Source organism: Prinia subflava, chromosome 6, assembly GCF_021018805.1.
Source record: "Prinia subflava isolate CZ2003 ecotype Zambia chromosome 6, Cam_Psub_1.2, whole genome shotgun sequence".
Lineage (NCBI taxonomy): Eukaryota > Metazoa > Chordata > Aves > Passeriformes > Cisticolidae > Prinia > Prinia subflava.
The window spans coordinates 33905277-33920176 of record NC_086252.1 but is presented as its reverse complement, the minus strand read 5'-3'; the positions used below and the strand labels follow the sequence as shown (position 1 = coordinate 33920176).

At 39.4% G+C, this 14900-nt stretch overlaps 1 protein-coding gene and 1 long non-coding RNA gene across 2 annotated transcripts in view; one reads left to right on the top strand and one right to left on the bottom strand.

Moving 5' to 3' along the window:
• Positions 1 to 14900, top strand: part of LOC134552441 (von Willebrand factor D and EGF domain-containing protein-like) — a 110230-nt gene that overhangs the window by 56454 nt on the left and 38876 nt on the right. Inside the window, exons 15-17 of the mRNA XM_063401155.1 lie at positions 244 to 602; positions 3898 to 4053; positions 4778 to 4905. Coding sequence (XP_063257225.1) covers positions 244 to 602; positions 3898 to 4053; positions 4778 to 4905 — 643 coding nt within the window. The remainder of the gene's footprint in view (positions 1 to 243; positions 603 to 3897; positions 4054 to 4777; positions 4906 to 14900) is intronic.
• LOC134552376 (uncharacterized) lies at positions 1690 to 6603 on the bottom strand. Its single transcript, XR_010080846.1, has 4 exons — positions 6365 to 6603; positions 5036 to 5310; positions 3070 to 3149; positions 1690 to 2419 (listed from the first exon to the last, which is right to left on the bottom strand). It is a non-coding gene; the product is annotated as an uncharacterized LOC134552376 (long non-coding RNA).

Genomic DNA, 14900 nt, shown 5'->3' with positions numbered 1-14900 from the left:
TGCCCAGCTTTCCATGAGCAGGAGTCTCAAATTCAGCACTTCTGGTGCCAATAACGATGGTAATAAACAGTGTGATAAAAGCAGGTTTAAGTGAGACAGTGGGGAATTTGGCTGGAACATGAGTGACATACCCTGTAATGAGTTTGCAGCTGAGAAGTGAGCCTTTGTCTGCTTCAACATTTGAGCTGAACTATAAACAGGGAACCTTTCCTGATTATTAACTTCTCCTTTGCTTTGCCACAGGGCTTACTTGTCAGGAAGACAAGAATGAATGTGAAGAGAGCCTTTGTTTTCCTGGAGTGTCTTGTATGAATACCTTTGGATCTTATGTGTGTGGAATTTGCCCCACTGGGATGGAGGGAAATGGTAAAACTTGCAAAGTGTTTTACATGATTTATTTTAATAGATTAGGGGAAGGGTGGGGGGAAATGGGTTCAGTTCTACTACTATTATCCCTAATTGAGTATTTTGCCACTCATTTCAAGTACAGAACCTTAAATGTACAAACCAGACTATTGTCATGTTATATTTATGGGGATATTTGCAAATTGCTCTGCTACTTTTCATTTTGGTTGATAACAAACCCCACAGCATACAAAAAAGTACTTTACAGATAGATAATCTGCCAAGGACACTCTGCACATTCTCCACTATTTCACTCCTGAATACACATCCATGAGTGAGTATTTGGGGGGCACCTCCAGGGCTGATTTTGTTTTGGTAGGAGAGTAAGGGAAAGGTCAATGTGCAAATCCTTTCCATGCTTTCACCTCTTTCCAAGGTGTGTTTTCATTAGAGGACACAGCCCAGATATGCTTGGCATGAAGTCATTCCTCAGATCCCAGCTAGTGAAGAAAAGGGCCATGAACAGTTTTAGAACTGCTCAATATTTGCTTTTAGAGAACAGAGTCTTAACTGGGGAGCCTACGGTGATTTTGTCCTCTGAGACCTTCCCAGTGCACTTGACATGACTCAAACACTCTGCTTGTTTCAGTCACATAGACAAAAGCCTTCTCCAAAACATTTTTTTTTTTTAACCAGAAGGAGATAAATCAACACTTGAAGACTTTTTAACTTGTTTGTTGGTATTTCCAAAGAAATCTAAGAAGTGAAAGATAGAGATATTTATTGTGCAGCCATTGACGTTTCCTCATCTTGACTACAAAAAGGAAAAAAAAAATCCATTGTAAACAGACTGAGTGGTAACTGCAGGACCCTGGCACCAGCAGCACTGCCTTTGCCAGATGTACCAAACATCCCTTCAATGATATTGCCAAACATCTGTATATCAAGTTTTCTGTGCTGTATCATTTGGCCACATTGGTTATTTCAAAGTGATTCTGCATCTGCTTCACAAATGCATATTTTAGTGGTTAATTTGACCTGCAAAGGAAAGATGTACCAAATAATGTGCTTTTGAAAAATATAATATTTCTTACTTTGCATTTTTTAATTACAGAAAAAAAATCTGTTTCTGAAATGCACATTTATTAGAATGAATAAACCTGAGGGCTTATCTGTTCACCCAGGATAGGATAGACATTATTATTTTTAGCTCTGATTCAGAGACTTAACATTCCTGCTCATACTTCTCTTGCTTAAGTGAGTATTAAGGGAAGGAGGACTGAGTAATTCTATAGCTCCTAAAGTGAGCAACAGCTCACTGCATTGTTTGATATATATATATATATATAAAGTCAGAGTTTCAGGTTCTATTAAGAGTAGAGAATATTCAAGAGACCCAAGGCAACAATTGTTTAACTTGCAGTACTATCCATGTAGATTTTACCCCTAATTCATTACCTTAAAATTATGCAGAAAATGGGATATTTCGGAGTCTCCTCACTGCATCCACATGCACTTTTTACAGGTATTTTGACATACACAAAGCTGGCAGCACAAACACTCAGCAGAGTTTCAGAGAGAAGGAGAGGCTTTCAAGGAGAGGCAAAGCTCAGGCAGAGCACAGCTCCCAGGGTGAGGAGCAGCATCCCCATCCAAGGAGCAGTGCTGTCAAACACTGCTTGACCTGAGGCTTTCCAAGAGCCCTGAGCCCAGTGTAAGACCACAGTGCATGTTAAGACTCCCAGACAAGCAAAGTTCAGAAAGCTTGGGCATAATAATTTTTCCTATACTTGGTTCAAGCTTTGCTGCATGTCAGCAGCTGGACCCACCTGATCTGTCTTTATTTGCTTGTTGGCTTCCAGAGTAAATTTGTGTCAGGTTACCTGATTTGCTGCTGCTGTGGCTTTTTATCATCAATCACAGCCCAGTTCTAGCATCTTGTTTCTTGTCTCTGTGATATTTTCCACAGCTGTGCTTGCTGCTGACGTTACAGAAGCTTTAAGCAATGGCAAAGGTGAATGGAACAGGACTAAGGTTAAGCAGCCACTGCAATCCTTAGAGGCCCAGGATTCTCCTGTAATTAAGAATTTTAACATAAGTGATAGACACGGTAGGTATACAAGGATATGAAATCTTTTTCATTTGGGGCAGTTTATGTATTCAGAAATCATTAATTTTAACACTTTAACAGTAAATACAAACTGGTGGTTTATAACACAAGAAAATTTGAGTTAGAAAAAAACACTCTTAATAAATCAGACTGTGGAATGCTGCTAAACAATTTGACATGGAAGGGAGACATTACAACAACATTCAGGCTTAATTAGAAATCACACCACTTCTGAGGTAGGACAAAACCACTCTTAATTGTAGTGATCAATGGAAAGCAAGTTGATAAAAGTGCCAGCTTATGCCAGTTTGCCATGACCAAGTGGTGCTGGTGTTTTATTTCAGTATTTAATGGGCAGCCACCAAATTGCACTGAGATTTAAGCATAAGTGAAGATCAGCTCGAGGAATGAACTTGCCTGTGGCAGTAACTTTTCCCAGAGGAGCAGCACTCTCTGACATGGGTCTGCACCTGCACAATGCTTGTGTTGGTCCTGCTCTAATGAGTGGTGCATTTTTAATTGATTTTCCAATGAAAGCAGGCAGCAAAAAACTGAGATTGGTCATATCTGTTGTGTTGAGGCATACATAAAATAAAAGGGTTTTTTTTCCTTACCCTCATTTTTTTCAATATCTGAACTAGGCCAGCCAACCCCTAAGCAGAATTTGCCTCCTGCAGTATCTTATCTCATGATGCTGTAGGTAAAATGCAAGAATAATGCAGAAAACACTCGAGAATAATGATGGAGACCTCACTGGAAGCAATTAAAAAAGATCTACAATCATCATTAAGATTGTATTCATCATCTGTTCTCTGTCTTGACACTATTAAATACTTCACAGGCAGTTCATATACACTTGCCATTCAGTGACATCATAAGTGGTAAAATATTATATACTACCAGAGTGTTAAATTTTGCACATAGTTCTAGGATAATTAAAGAAGTTTTCTGTAATACAAGGTTTGACACATTAAGGATGATTTCCAGATCAGAAACATATGTACTTCACAGTGTAATTTTGAAAGTAGGGTATAGGTGCTGTAATGTTTGATCATTACCTTCCAATTATAGAAGACCAAAAGATGTCAAATAATACCTTTTCTCACTCAGTTAATCTTTCACTTACACTGAAAATTACAGTTTCTATATTTTACATGATAAACGCCAAACAACTTCGAGTAATAAACCTGAGAACACGTAATTAGAGGACTAATAAATCTTGCTTTAATGAGAAACAGCTGTTCTGCTACACTGTGCCTACAGGACATTCTCATGCTTGGCTCAAGGTTTGGGAACACTTTGCATTAATTAGAACTTAAAAGAACAAAAGCAGTTATAAAGCTTTAACCAGGCTCAGGCAGCCACTGTTAAATGTTAGATAAGGGTTTCATCTGATAAAGTTTGAGTGAGATGCTGGGAGTGCCTTGTTTTTGGCCGTGCAGTGCCCGTGCCAGCCGTGCCCAGCTGTGCCCACAGGCCGTGTTTCCCCGGGGTGCCCTGCGTTGACCGGAGGCCGCCTCACCTGGGCTACGTCTGCGGCCGCTGCCCGGCGGGGCTGCTCGGGAATGGACGAACCTGCACCAGAGCCCCCCGACCAGGTATGTAGGAAACACTGAAAGGAAAAGGATCTGTAGGGGCTGAAAAAGCAGGCCTCAGTCCTGTCACCATGAGGTCCTCCTGGTTTTCTGAGCGTTCGTATTAAAGTAGAAGTTTTAGCCTTCTCACGCTCTCTCATGCAAACAGGAGATTGTGAATTGTAAATATTACCATTGTTTTCACATTCCTCTCCAAGGAGAGGAGAGGTTGTGTGACAGTCCCTTTGACCAATGTGGTTGAGAGGTGGGAATACCATCCTCCAATCCATGGTCACCTTTGAAAAATTATATAATAAGAAGTAATAAACAAAGGGCAGAGATTTTTCTCTGCTGCCGCTGCTCTCCCAAATTCTGACTCCATGTGTTGAGGGTGGTGAACAGCGACACAGACAAAGCTGAGAACTCAGAATCTGCTATGACTGGAAAGTTTGAAACTAGGAATGATACAGTAGTTTGTACCTCAGCAAACAAAGACTGAGATTCTAAGTTTGGCCTGAATAAATCTTAACACTGCAGAAATATACGCCTAACAAGATGGTAGAAGATCTTAAGCTTAATAAAGGCATTGTGTATTGTTAATAGAAAGGCATACAAGCCAGCATTGTTTGAAGCAGGTGTACCTGTGCTGTAATTGATTGGCTGAAACAACTGTCTGTAAGCTTTAGCAAGATGCTATTGGCTGGAAAGTTTTTAAGATGCTCTGTAACAAAGAAATTTGCGGCTGCAGCTGGCAGGCTGTGAGCTCTTGCTTTTTCCCAATTGTCTCAACCCCTGTAATGAGAGTGATGCTTCATTAAAGATTGAGAACAGCTACCCCAGCAGTCCCATCCTGTTCCTGCCCTTGCCAACAGACAGGTACCTTCTATTATTTTGAATTTTAAAAGGTTTCTCATTGAAAGGCTGTGAGAGCGTGTGAGCTAGCATGGCATTACAACACACTGCACTCTGGAACCAAATACTGACGGCTGTGTTCTGTCACTCGTACCTGAGGAGCAGCTGGCAGGATTTATTTCAGGAATACTTGGCTCCAGGAGTTGAAATCCAATAGATGAACCACCTCCTTTGCTACTAGGGGGAATTCTTCATGTCAGGACTTGTTCAGTGGCATGAATCACCACGTCTGTATTTCTGCCACAGCACTGGCACAGGAAGGCAGGGCTCGTTTCCTCCTCAGTAAGATCAGAACATGACACATGCCAGTATCACTCAGCCCTGGTCTCCTAATTCTTCTGCTGCAAGGCATCTGCTCTGCAAGGTGACCTGTGAAGACAATAATAAACAAAGTTTTGTGCAAGAACTGCTGTACCACCGGCTAAAGGCAACAGATAATTAAAGAATTTCTATAGTATTGTTCATAGCCTGAGCAGTAATCCTCCTTGGGGAGCTCTGAAAATCAGCTCCCTTTAATCTCTGAGGGCTGAAGAGAAGGCCTCATTAAAGGAGGTCTTCTGCTGAGGTGAAAGAAAAGCTGGGTCCTGACCTCAGGCACAAAGTGGCAATGGCACAGCAACCACTGTGCTGTGATCCTGCTCTCCCTCAATGATATTCCCAAAATTCAATGTATGGTTCTACATATAGGGACAGTCTGGATGATTGTCCCCTTTTTACTGCACAGACTGCACTGCCAGGAGTAGTCATGTTTATTCCTTAATAACAGTAGTTGCCAGGTTGGATTCCTTGAAATCTTTTTCGTAAGTATTCAAGACAGAGTGAGAAACCTGTCAAATTGTTCCCTGACCTCCCATACTTGACCAGCCCCCCTTCACTTCCCATTCTGTATCCAAATCAATGATTGTTACCTTGGTGTTGTATTTTAACACACTCTATCAAAGTGGAAGCAATTTTACTGCTTACTGTAGGTATCATCCAATCTCTTGGAACTATAAATTGATTTTAGCCAGTTCTCAGAATCTAAAGGTCACAAAAATAAACTCAACATGTTTCTCTCCCCAGCAATGAGTATGTACAAAGTATTACTTAGTCTGCCAGCACCACTAAGCCAGCTATTGACTCTTCTATAACTTGGGGAAGCTGTAAAAGTGGTTGAGGAAGAAAAAAAATCATTGTGCATATAAATAACTTTTCTGTTATTGCCCAAAGCTGCGCCTTGTCATTAACGGGATAATGGGATCCACATTGTGCACCCCAAAGGTCCTTTAAATGCTGCTGAGTAGAACAGGCATTCTACAGCTGCAGGTATTGGTACAGTAAATCAGGCACACTTACTGTGCTTATATAAACATTAACCAATAAATTTGTCTGTATTCTAGAAAGGGGAATGCAGGGAGAAGCTGCCATTTGCTGTGATTCATACCTGTCATCTACAACTCCAGGCAAAGATTTAAGAAATATCCCAGGTATCAGGATCTGAAACAAGTACATGCTTCCTTCAAAAGTGAGCTGTGTATCAGAGGCAGGGGGATTGTTTCACATTTTTCTCTTGAACGTGCAAATCCTGAGCCAGGATTTCATGCTGCAAATGATGCCAGCTTGAACTCTTCAGGAAGGGAATGAAGAGGAATTATTTTTTTTGTTCCAACAGAATCTTATATTCACTCCTGTGAATTATATCACAATACGAGAGATGAGAATCTTGTGCCTCAAGGTTAAATGAGAGTAGTCATTTGTTTTAATACTTAAAAATGAAAGCAATAGTTGCAGCTGTGTGAGTGTCCTAATTTATGGCCAAAATGGTGGGTTTAACTTTCCTTCCCAAGTGCTTGCCAGTAGAAGTATTGTATATCATTGATGATAAAAGATATCAGACGAAAAAGAATTAACTCTCAATTAAATTCACGTACAGCTGTGGATTATGATTTTTGTGAAATCCTCCCTGTTGGAATAATAACTTCTCTCCCTTGTAACTTATGCCATCAAATGAAACAGAACAAATCCTCTTCAGCTTGCTACAGTGCTCGTGAAGGTACTGAGATTATGTGCCACTTCTTTCCAACTCTAGTAATTTTAATCTAAAAATACTCCTGCTAATCCCTATTTTGTACTTTTATTGGCTGCTTTTGACATGAAATTATACTCAATTGCAGTGATTTAAGGATTAAAGGATTTCTTCACACTGAAACCACAAAAATTACCCAATGCCTTTGTAGGCTACCGAGGAGAAAAATATTCCAGAAGAAAATTGTTTCCTAAGTCAGTGTTTGATGAGCTGCACCCAAAAAGTCCTTCAGTTTTGATTTATAATCAACAAAGTACCATTTCCTCAGCATTGATATGTGATGGGTATTCATCTCTTGAAGTGCTTGACTTACTGCAAACTATGTAACTCTAAAAATAAGTTTCTGAGCTACATTTATCTGCTCTAAAAATGCAGGGCCTCATTCTGTTCTCACTTACATATTTTACCTGGTTTATATCTGTAGTTTGTACCACTTTAAACTGACCAGACTGGGTTGCCATTTTTCTTGAAATACAGCAGAACAGTCTTAAGGAAAAGCCAGTATGGAATTTCACATTAAAAAGGATTTTTTTTTTTAACAGATTCTCCTATCAGAAACAAAAAGCTATTCCTGCCCCTTTCAGACCCATAAAACAGGTATCCCACACTTATTTTAAAATTTACTAGTAGGGTCAAAAGTCCCTTAAGTCTGCTGGCATTGCAATAAAGAGGAAAGCCTAAAGAATTTAAATCTGTCCAGGCTTCCCTGGGCACATTTCTCTTTTGTATAAAATATCTGTTGCTTTTTTTCTAGAAGAGGCAGATCTATTAAATCAAACCACCCAGTATCATTGGTCATATTTTTGGCACAAAGAAAATGAATATATCCTAATGGGGCTGCTGGTGATGTTCCTGCCTGCTGCAATATCAGTTCTCGTCAGGCGCTGTGGGTATTTCTCCAGACTGGTTTCATCACTCACAGTCACACAGATACCCATCTGTTTGCACTTTCTTTAGCAGGTTAGAGAGGTTGGTGTCACCACAAAGGATTTATTTCTTAACTATTAGTAAATCAGCAATTTTACTGGACAAAGCAGTGCCATATCCATCACCCATAAAAAATTGTTTGTTCAGAGCCAGCTCTTTCTGCCTCTCCTGGTTTAGGCAGCTGAAGATAAGGGAGAGGGTGATTTTATGATCTCTGTAATCGAGTTCTGCTTTCCCATTCAGAACACCACTGCAGGATCTCCTGTCATAGCAGTTAATTTGCAGCATTGTAGACATTTGGCACTTGCTATACTTTTGCATGTGCAGCTATTTGTTATGTTTACGTGCTCTGTGCTTCACACTCCTCCAGTATCTGCACTGTGCATCTGAATTCACTTTGATTTTACATCAGAGAGACCTCTGTCACCTTCTCATTTGCACCACTGTCAGATCGACATCAAGGTGTGGATTTAAAAGGAGAATAAAAGATTTCAAAGTAAAGGAATGTGTGTGTCTTTAAACACATACTGCTCATCAAACACCAGAGGAACATATTAACTCTAAGTTTTGCATTCTTAAATTTTAACTTGGAAATCACTTCTGTCATTATTAACACTCATCATCAATCACTATCCATGAAAAATAAATATCTCCAGTAAGAGCTTTGGTCACTAACCCAAGGTTTCATGTCTGGAGCTAACTGCACGAGTGGGGACTTCTTACTGCCTGGAACCAATCAAATGATTTAGTTTCAAGAGATGACTGAAGAATGTAATAGATTCCTTTCATCTTTTATCTAACAGAATTGATGAATTTGCATTAAAAAGATCAAGGCCCAGATTCCAGTCTCACTTACCCCAGCGTAAATCATAAGTGACTCCACTGAACGAGCATTACCCTAATGGACTGAGCTGAGCACAGTTCCTGGAAGACACAAAAAAACCCTGTTAAGGCCAGCCCATCACACACAGGATTTTTAAATACGAGATCTGTGTGTACCAGTAGGTGCAGATAAAAGGCAAGCACTGCTCAGCATTCAGAGAGTGCTTTGCAAAGAGTAACTAACCCATCCTGACATGGTTTATGCAATGAGTTACGAAGCCTAAGTGAAGGCAGAGGTGTAGATGCTGCAGCCATGAGCTGCCATGAGCCTGAGACCCTTGCAAAGAGGAAACAGAAACACCAAACAGTAAAGGACACTCTGCTTTGCCTCTATGTGGTAACAGCTCTCAGCTCTGCCTCCAAAGTGAGTGCCTTCCCAGTTTGGAGTGCGTTCCAAAACTGGGAAGTGTTGAATGTCACTGGCTTCCAGCTCCTACTGACTCAGGCCACAGAAACTGTCCACAATTCGTCTTTGGAATGCACGGCGGGAGCTGCTGATCCCTTTCACAAACACTGGTTCAGTGTATCTCAGGACAAAATGCACATTTTTTTCAGGTGGACCACTTATGATACAATGATGTCTCCTTCAAGGGATATGTGATGAAATGGCAGCTGAAATGGGGTTAGAAGTGCCACACAAAGACATTCCACATAAATTTGGTCTTATGAAAGAGTCAGTTTTGCAAATGGCATACCACTAATCTTCACATGAGGCCTGGATCAGCCTGGCATTTTGGACATAAGCTCTGACCCTTTCCTGCCCTCTGAGTCTGTAATTGCCAGCAGAAATCCACTCCTGTACTTGTCAAGACAGAAAGGGAAACGGAGAGAGTCCTTCTGATGTCTTTCTCCTCCTTAAGGATACCTCATAAAATATTAAGTATTTTCAGAAAAATACCAAGAGACCTGTACAGTATATGCTATGACCCAAACATAACAACCAAAGTAGGCACAGTGGGAAGAATATGTTTAGATAATTTAGAAGATAAATGGTCTCCAGCTTCACTGATCCATACACTCTGTCAATCCAGAACTTGTTAAGTGCTTCCAATACAGATGATATATTTAGGAAATGATGTAGCTCAGCAATAGAAGACCAATGAAGCCCAAGCCATAAAACCACTAGGGAAGAGGACTCAGCTCTATGCCATGAATAATATTTACATTCAATCAGAATATCAAGCACAGATTACATTTCTCTCCTATCAAGAATGTGCCACCTTTTGCTTAAGCAATCACTGGGCCATCATGACTTTTAAGTGATAATAACAACTCAGTCTCCAACAAATAATCTGCACAGGATACAGGCTCAGTAGTTTTTTACATTGACAGAGCAGAGCAAGATTATCTTCTCTTAGAATTTCCAGGCTCATTGAATCATCCAGCTATAATAGCACACAGCTTTTAAAGGGAGCCAACCCTGTTTGCACAAATTTGACAAGATTGCTGTTTTGTTAAAGGCACTTAAAGGCCCCTTTAGAACTGGAAGTAACTCAGACTGGACCAATATCCTGGCCCCATTAAAGCAACACAAGAGTCTGTCCACTAAGGGATAAAGCAAAGAAGGATTTGAAGAGAAAGGGCTTGTGACCAACAGAAAACACAACACAGTACAGGAGGGTGAAAATAAGTGTGAAATATACCTTTTTATCATGGTCAGGACAAATTTAGGACCAGTTCCTAAACACCTTGCTGGTTTTGAACAGGTATATAAAAGTAACATCCACTTCACAATATTTCTTGCAGAACCAGGGGATGTCCACTGCCAAATCCTGTGAATTTTGCCCCAAATATTACACATCACATGAATAGGGTAGGTTCATTCCTGAAGGGAAACAGCAACAGCCTATAGCTAACACAAAGCAACTGATCCTCTGGGATGGAGGAGAAAATCATTGCCCATGCTGATAATAGATTTAGAATTTCAGAGAATCAGAATAACAATGTTGGACAGGACCTCAAAAGATATCTGGTCCAACCTTTGTTTTCTCAAAAAGAACTCGCTAAGTTCCTCTGTGCCATGCCATCTGAAAACTTATTATTGTAATTCCTTGCCTTCTGTTTTCTAAATTGAGAAGAAAGTATAGGTACTTGTCAACCTAATCAGTTGAAATTGTGGAGAATTCCATAAAATCATGATTTCACTGAGAGTATTTATACATGTCAACATGATTCTTAAACAGATGCATTACTGGTTCCCAATAAGGTATAGTTTGTTTTGTGTCTTGGCTTTCATATGTAAAATAACTCATTTTTTTATATGTTTACAGCCCAAAACAACATAATTATTGGTTTAGACCATTTATTTCTTGAATTGAATAAAATAAGTATTTCAGTAATTTATTCTTTGTTATTTCTTTGCTGAAATGCTTTGAACTATTTCAGCTATTTTTTCTTTGAATAAATATTATGTCTTTCCTTTTGAAGAAATGAACTTTCTTTATAATCTATTATTACTCTTCTAAAGGGTTCTACATAGATATTTCAGAGAATTAGACAGGGATGCTTCAGAAAAGATCTGCCTTAATTTAGCTTATTTTGTACATATCTATCAACCTGTTCATGCCATGAGAGAGCCTGAAGACCCATGAGGCATCAGCAGATAAGAACACAGTTTCTATTAATTTTTCCATCTATCTCAGTTCTGAGAACTAAAATATACTGTCAATTCTTGAATAGAAAATATAATTTGATTCCATGAACTCTATCTTAACACCATCTTTGTAGCTGCTAAAATAATGCAGTTTCAGGCTCCAATAATTGGAGGAGGCAGAACACAAAAGAGGAGAGGTAAGAGTTCAGACCTGAGAGATGGACAAGGGATAATGAAAGGAAGGGTGATAAAACAGCTGCGAGGGGATTAAGTGGGTGATCCAGGGTGGTTTGAAACACAACCACAATTCTCCTCCGCTTCCTGTTTTCTTGGCTGGGTATTCAGAGAAAAGCACAGGAAGAGCACTTCTGAAAACAGCAGCAGAGAAGGGGAAAGACCTGAGGAATATAAAAGCACGGAAGGAGATCTGGCAACAAAGCAGAGAGAGGAGCACGGCTCTGTGCGAGGGGGGAGAGCACATCAAACGTTCTGCGTGTTTCCCAACCCACATGAGGGAAGTTTTCAATTAAACCTTGAAATAAACTGGAAGGTAGAAGATGTGTTTGAGAAAATATTGCTTGTAAAAACATAGCAGGTTTATAAACCTCCATAGGCAGTCCAAAAAAAGAAAAGATACCGATAAAGGAAATGGTTGGTAGAGAAGGGAAAAAAAGAATCCATGTGTGGGGAGCATGCTCTTATCTTTGCAATCAGTAATTCTTACCCCATTTTAAAAACCCTGTCTCTGGTGACCCTGATGGTAAAATTTATATTGAAAATGTACAGAAGAAAATCACAAAAGAAATAAAGAAAACCCCCCAACAAACAGAGTCTGAAAACCAAATGCTCAAAACACATTATTTTCCTCGAAAGCCATTTTTCTGTCATTGTGTTAATCACCTTCCTGCACTTTGCCTGTTTATGATGCCTTGTCCCAAGAACCTTACTTGGAAAGCAGATCCACATAAAAGGGGGAAATATAAAGTATTAGGATAAATTTCATTTTTAAAGTTGTTTTATCAGTTTCAGACTCGAGTGTCATTCTAGGACTCCTGCTCATGGCCTAATAGTACTCTTACTACCCAAGAGACCAAAAAAGGAGCTGATCATTTAAATCCATGAGAATTCTGGCTTAAATGAATATAAACTATGGCAGTATCAGTGCCCCACCTCTTCTTAGTTTTTCTGTCAGGTAATCTTCATAATTACTCTTTAATCGTCACATTATCTTAAATGTCAGGAAAGGGTTTTTTTGTTTCTTAAACTCTAAATCAAAATGCTTTCTATTGATAATGTTTTACAAATAGAAAAATATTCTCTACAAAAAAGGAGCTTTACATTAGCAAAACCTTTCTAACAATTGTTTTGTATTTGTTCAGTATGAACGGGATAATCTTTATGTATTCCTTGACATATCCTAAATAAGACTGAAAACTTTGTCAAATAGTCAATAATATCATTTGTATTTTCATGAACTGTTTCTTTCCTGGCCAGCCATCTCAGAATCCCCATTTTCTTTAAAGACAGCAGTTAACGAATTGAGATGTCAATTATATTGTTGTGAAAACCTTGAAGCAAATGAACTGCACAGTGATGCAAAAATTATAAATGACCTTTAAGGTGACATAGCCAAATTCACTACCTCACACTCAGGTAATATTTTCTTGTATACTCACATAGGTTCCAACACCCCAGAATTGGAAAAGGACCTCCTTGAGAGCAGGGTCCAGAGCCCCTTCCATTTGTGGGAATCATTTACCCTGGACACAGAAAGACTCACAAACAAGTCTGAGTGGGTTAGCTGACTGAAGACCCCAGGTTTTCTACTCCCCAAAAAGTGTTGTGTTAGGGCAGAATGAGTTGGTATTTCATTGACACAAGACAAATTTGCCTTGCAAATTCTGAAAGGTGCTAGAGAATTGTGTATGTGCAGCTGCAGCCACATTGGCAAACAGAGTCTGAGGCAGAGGAGTTGTTCTAATCAGAAGTGGCTGAGTGATGCAGAGCCCACGGACTGTTCCCTGTTGCTCATGATTTTGGTAGGTGAAGGGGAAGAAAATTGCTCACTAGACAGCAACATCGGTGGCACAATCTCATTTTCTATCAGGCTGAAAGAGCTCAGGGACAGTGAACTAGACGTTCACCTTTTAATTTCATCATTAAAGCATCAAGTGAGTAAATTTACCCGTCACAGAAGTGGTGGTTTGAGAGCACAAGGACTGAATATCCTGTACAGATGGAGAGAGAGTCGTGTGACTGCTTTGCCCTGTGCTGAGCTGTGTGGATGTGAGGCATGCCAGGTTTACAACACATTTGACTTTCCACTTTTTTTTACATGAAAAATTACATAAAAGATTATTAGGTCAACAATTAAGCTTCTATCTAAATTTACACTACACTAATATCCCAGTCAATGAGCCTTTAAAATGCTTTTGATGCTACAAAAATAATCCTGGAAGTAACTTTCTGTAAAACTTGGGAGGTTGAAGAGGTATTTCACTTAAAGGTGGTGAGGAATTTATTCTGGGAGTTACTGCTTGTGATTGTAGGAGAAGGGATATGGTGACTGGGAATTCCATCCAGCATCTAATGTGGGGAACTTCTGGATGCTTAAGTGGAAGGAAGGCAGAATCAAAACTATATTATTGAATATTTAGGAGAGGGAAGACATTGGGGTATGACTGGTTGGCAAAACAAGATATTTAGGAATTAAAGACACTCTGAGAAGAAAGTAATACCAGAACATAATAATATAAAAAATGAAACTAAGAATTGATGAAAAAAACATAATTTCTCTGGAGCATCCTATTGACAGCTGCTCTTGTTTCCCTTTCCTCACTCAGTAAATATAGCAAAAATATTAACATGGAAACATACAGAGGGAAATGGGAATATCCTTAGCACTTTGGTAACAAGACTTCTTAGACCAGTGTAATTTTTCTGTTCTCTCTTGACATTTTAAATAAGATTTATGTGCTGGTAGATATTTCAAATTTTAAATGATGACCCACACAGTGTAATATGTCAAAAGAGCATTTCTCTGCCAACATTCTTCTGAATGAGAAATGGGCTGGACAGCAGGTACTACTAAATGTTAATAGCTCTAAAACTACACAAATTGTAAATTTATTGAATTGTGTTAATAATGAATCCTTTAACTGTTCTCAGAATTCTGAAGGAGCTGCAGCTCGAGCAGAATTAAAGGTACCCATAATCCTCTGAAGAGACAGGCAGAAGTGGCCACAGCCAGAGGAGTTTTTTCAGGAGAAGGAGCCAATCTTCACCTGAAGAGTAAACTGGTTTGGGGCATTTTATTAGATTAAAAGAGAAGCCCTTGAGATTACATGGTGATGCTCAAGTCATTACATAAATAAAAAGTTACACTCCTATTTAAAACCCAAAAGGTGAGTTTCTAACTCTGATAGCTGCAAAGAGAAGCATGCCAATGGAAAGGTGATAAATACTGATATCTGCAGGCAGCTTAAGCAAGGG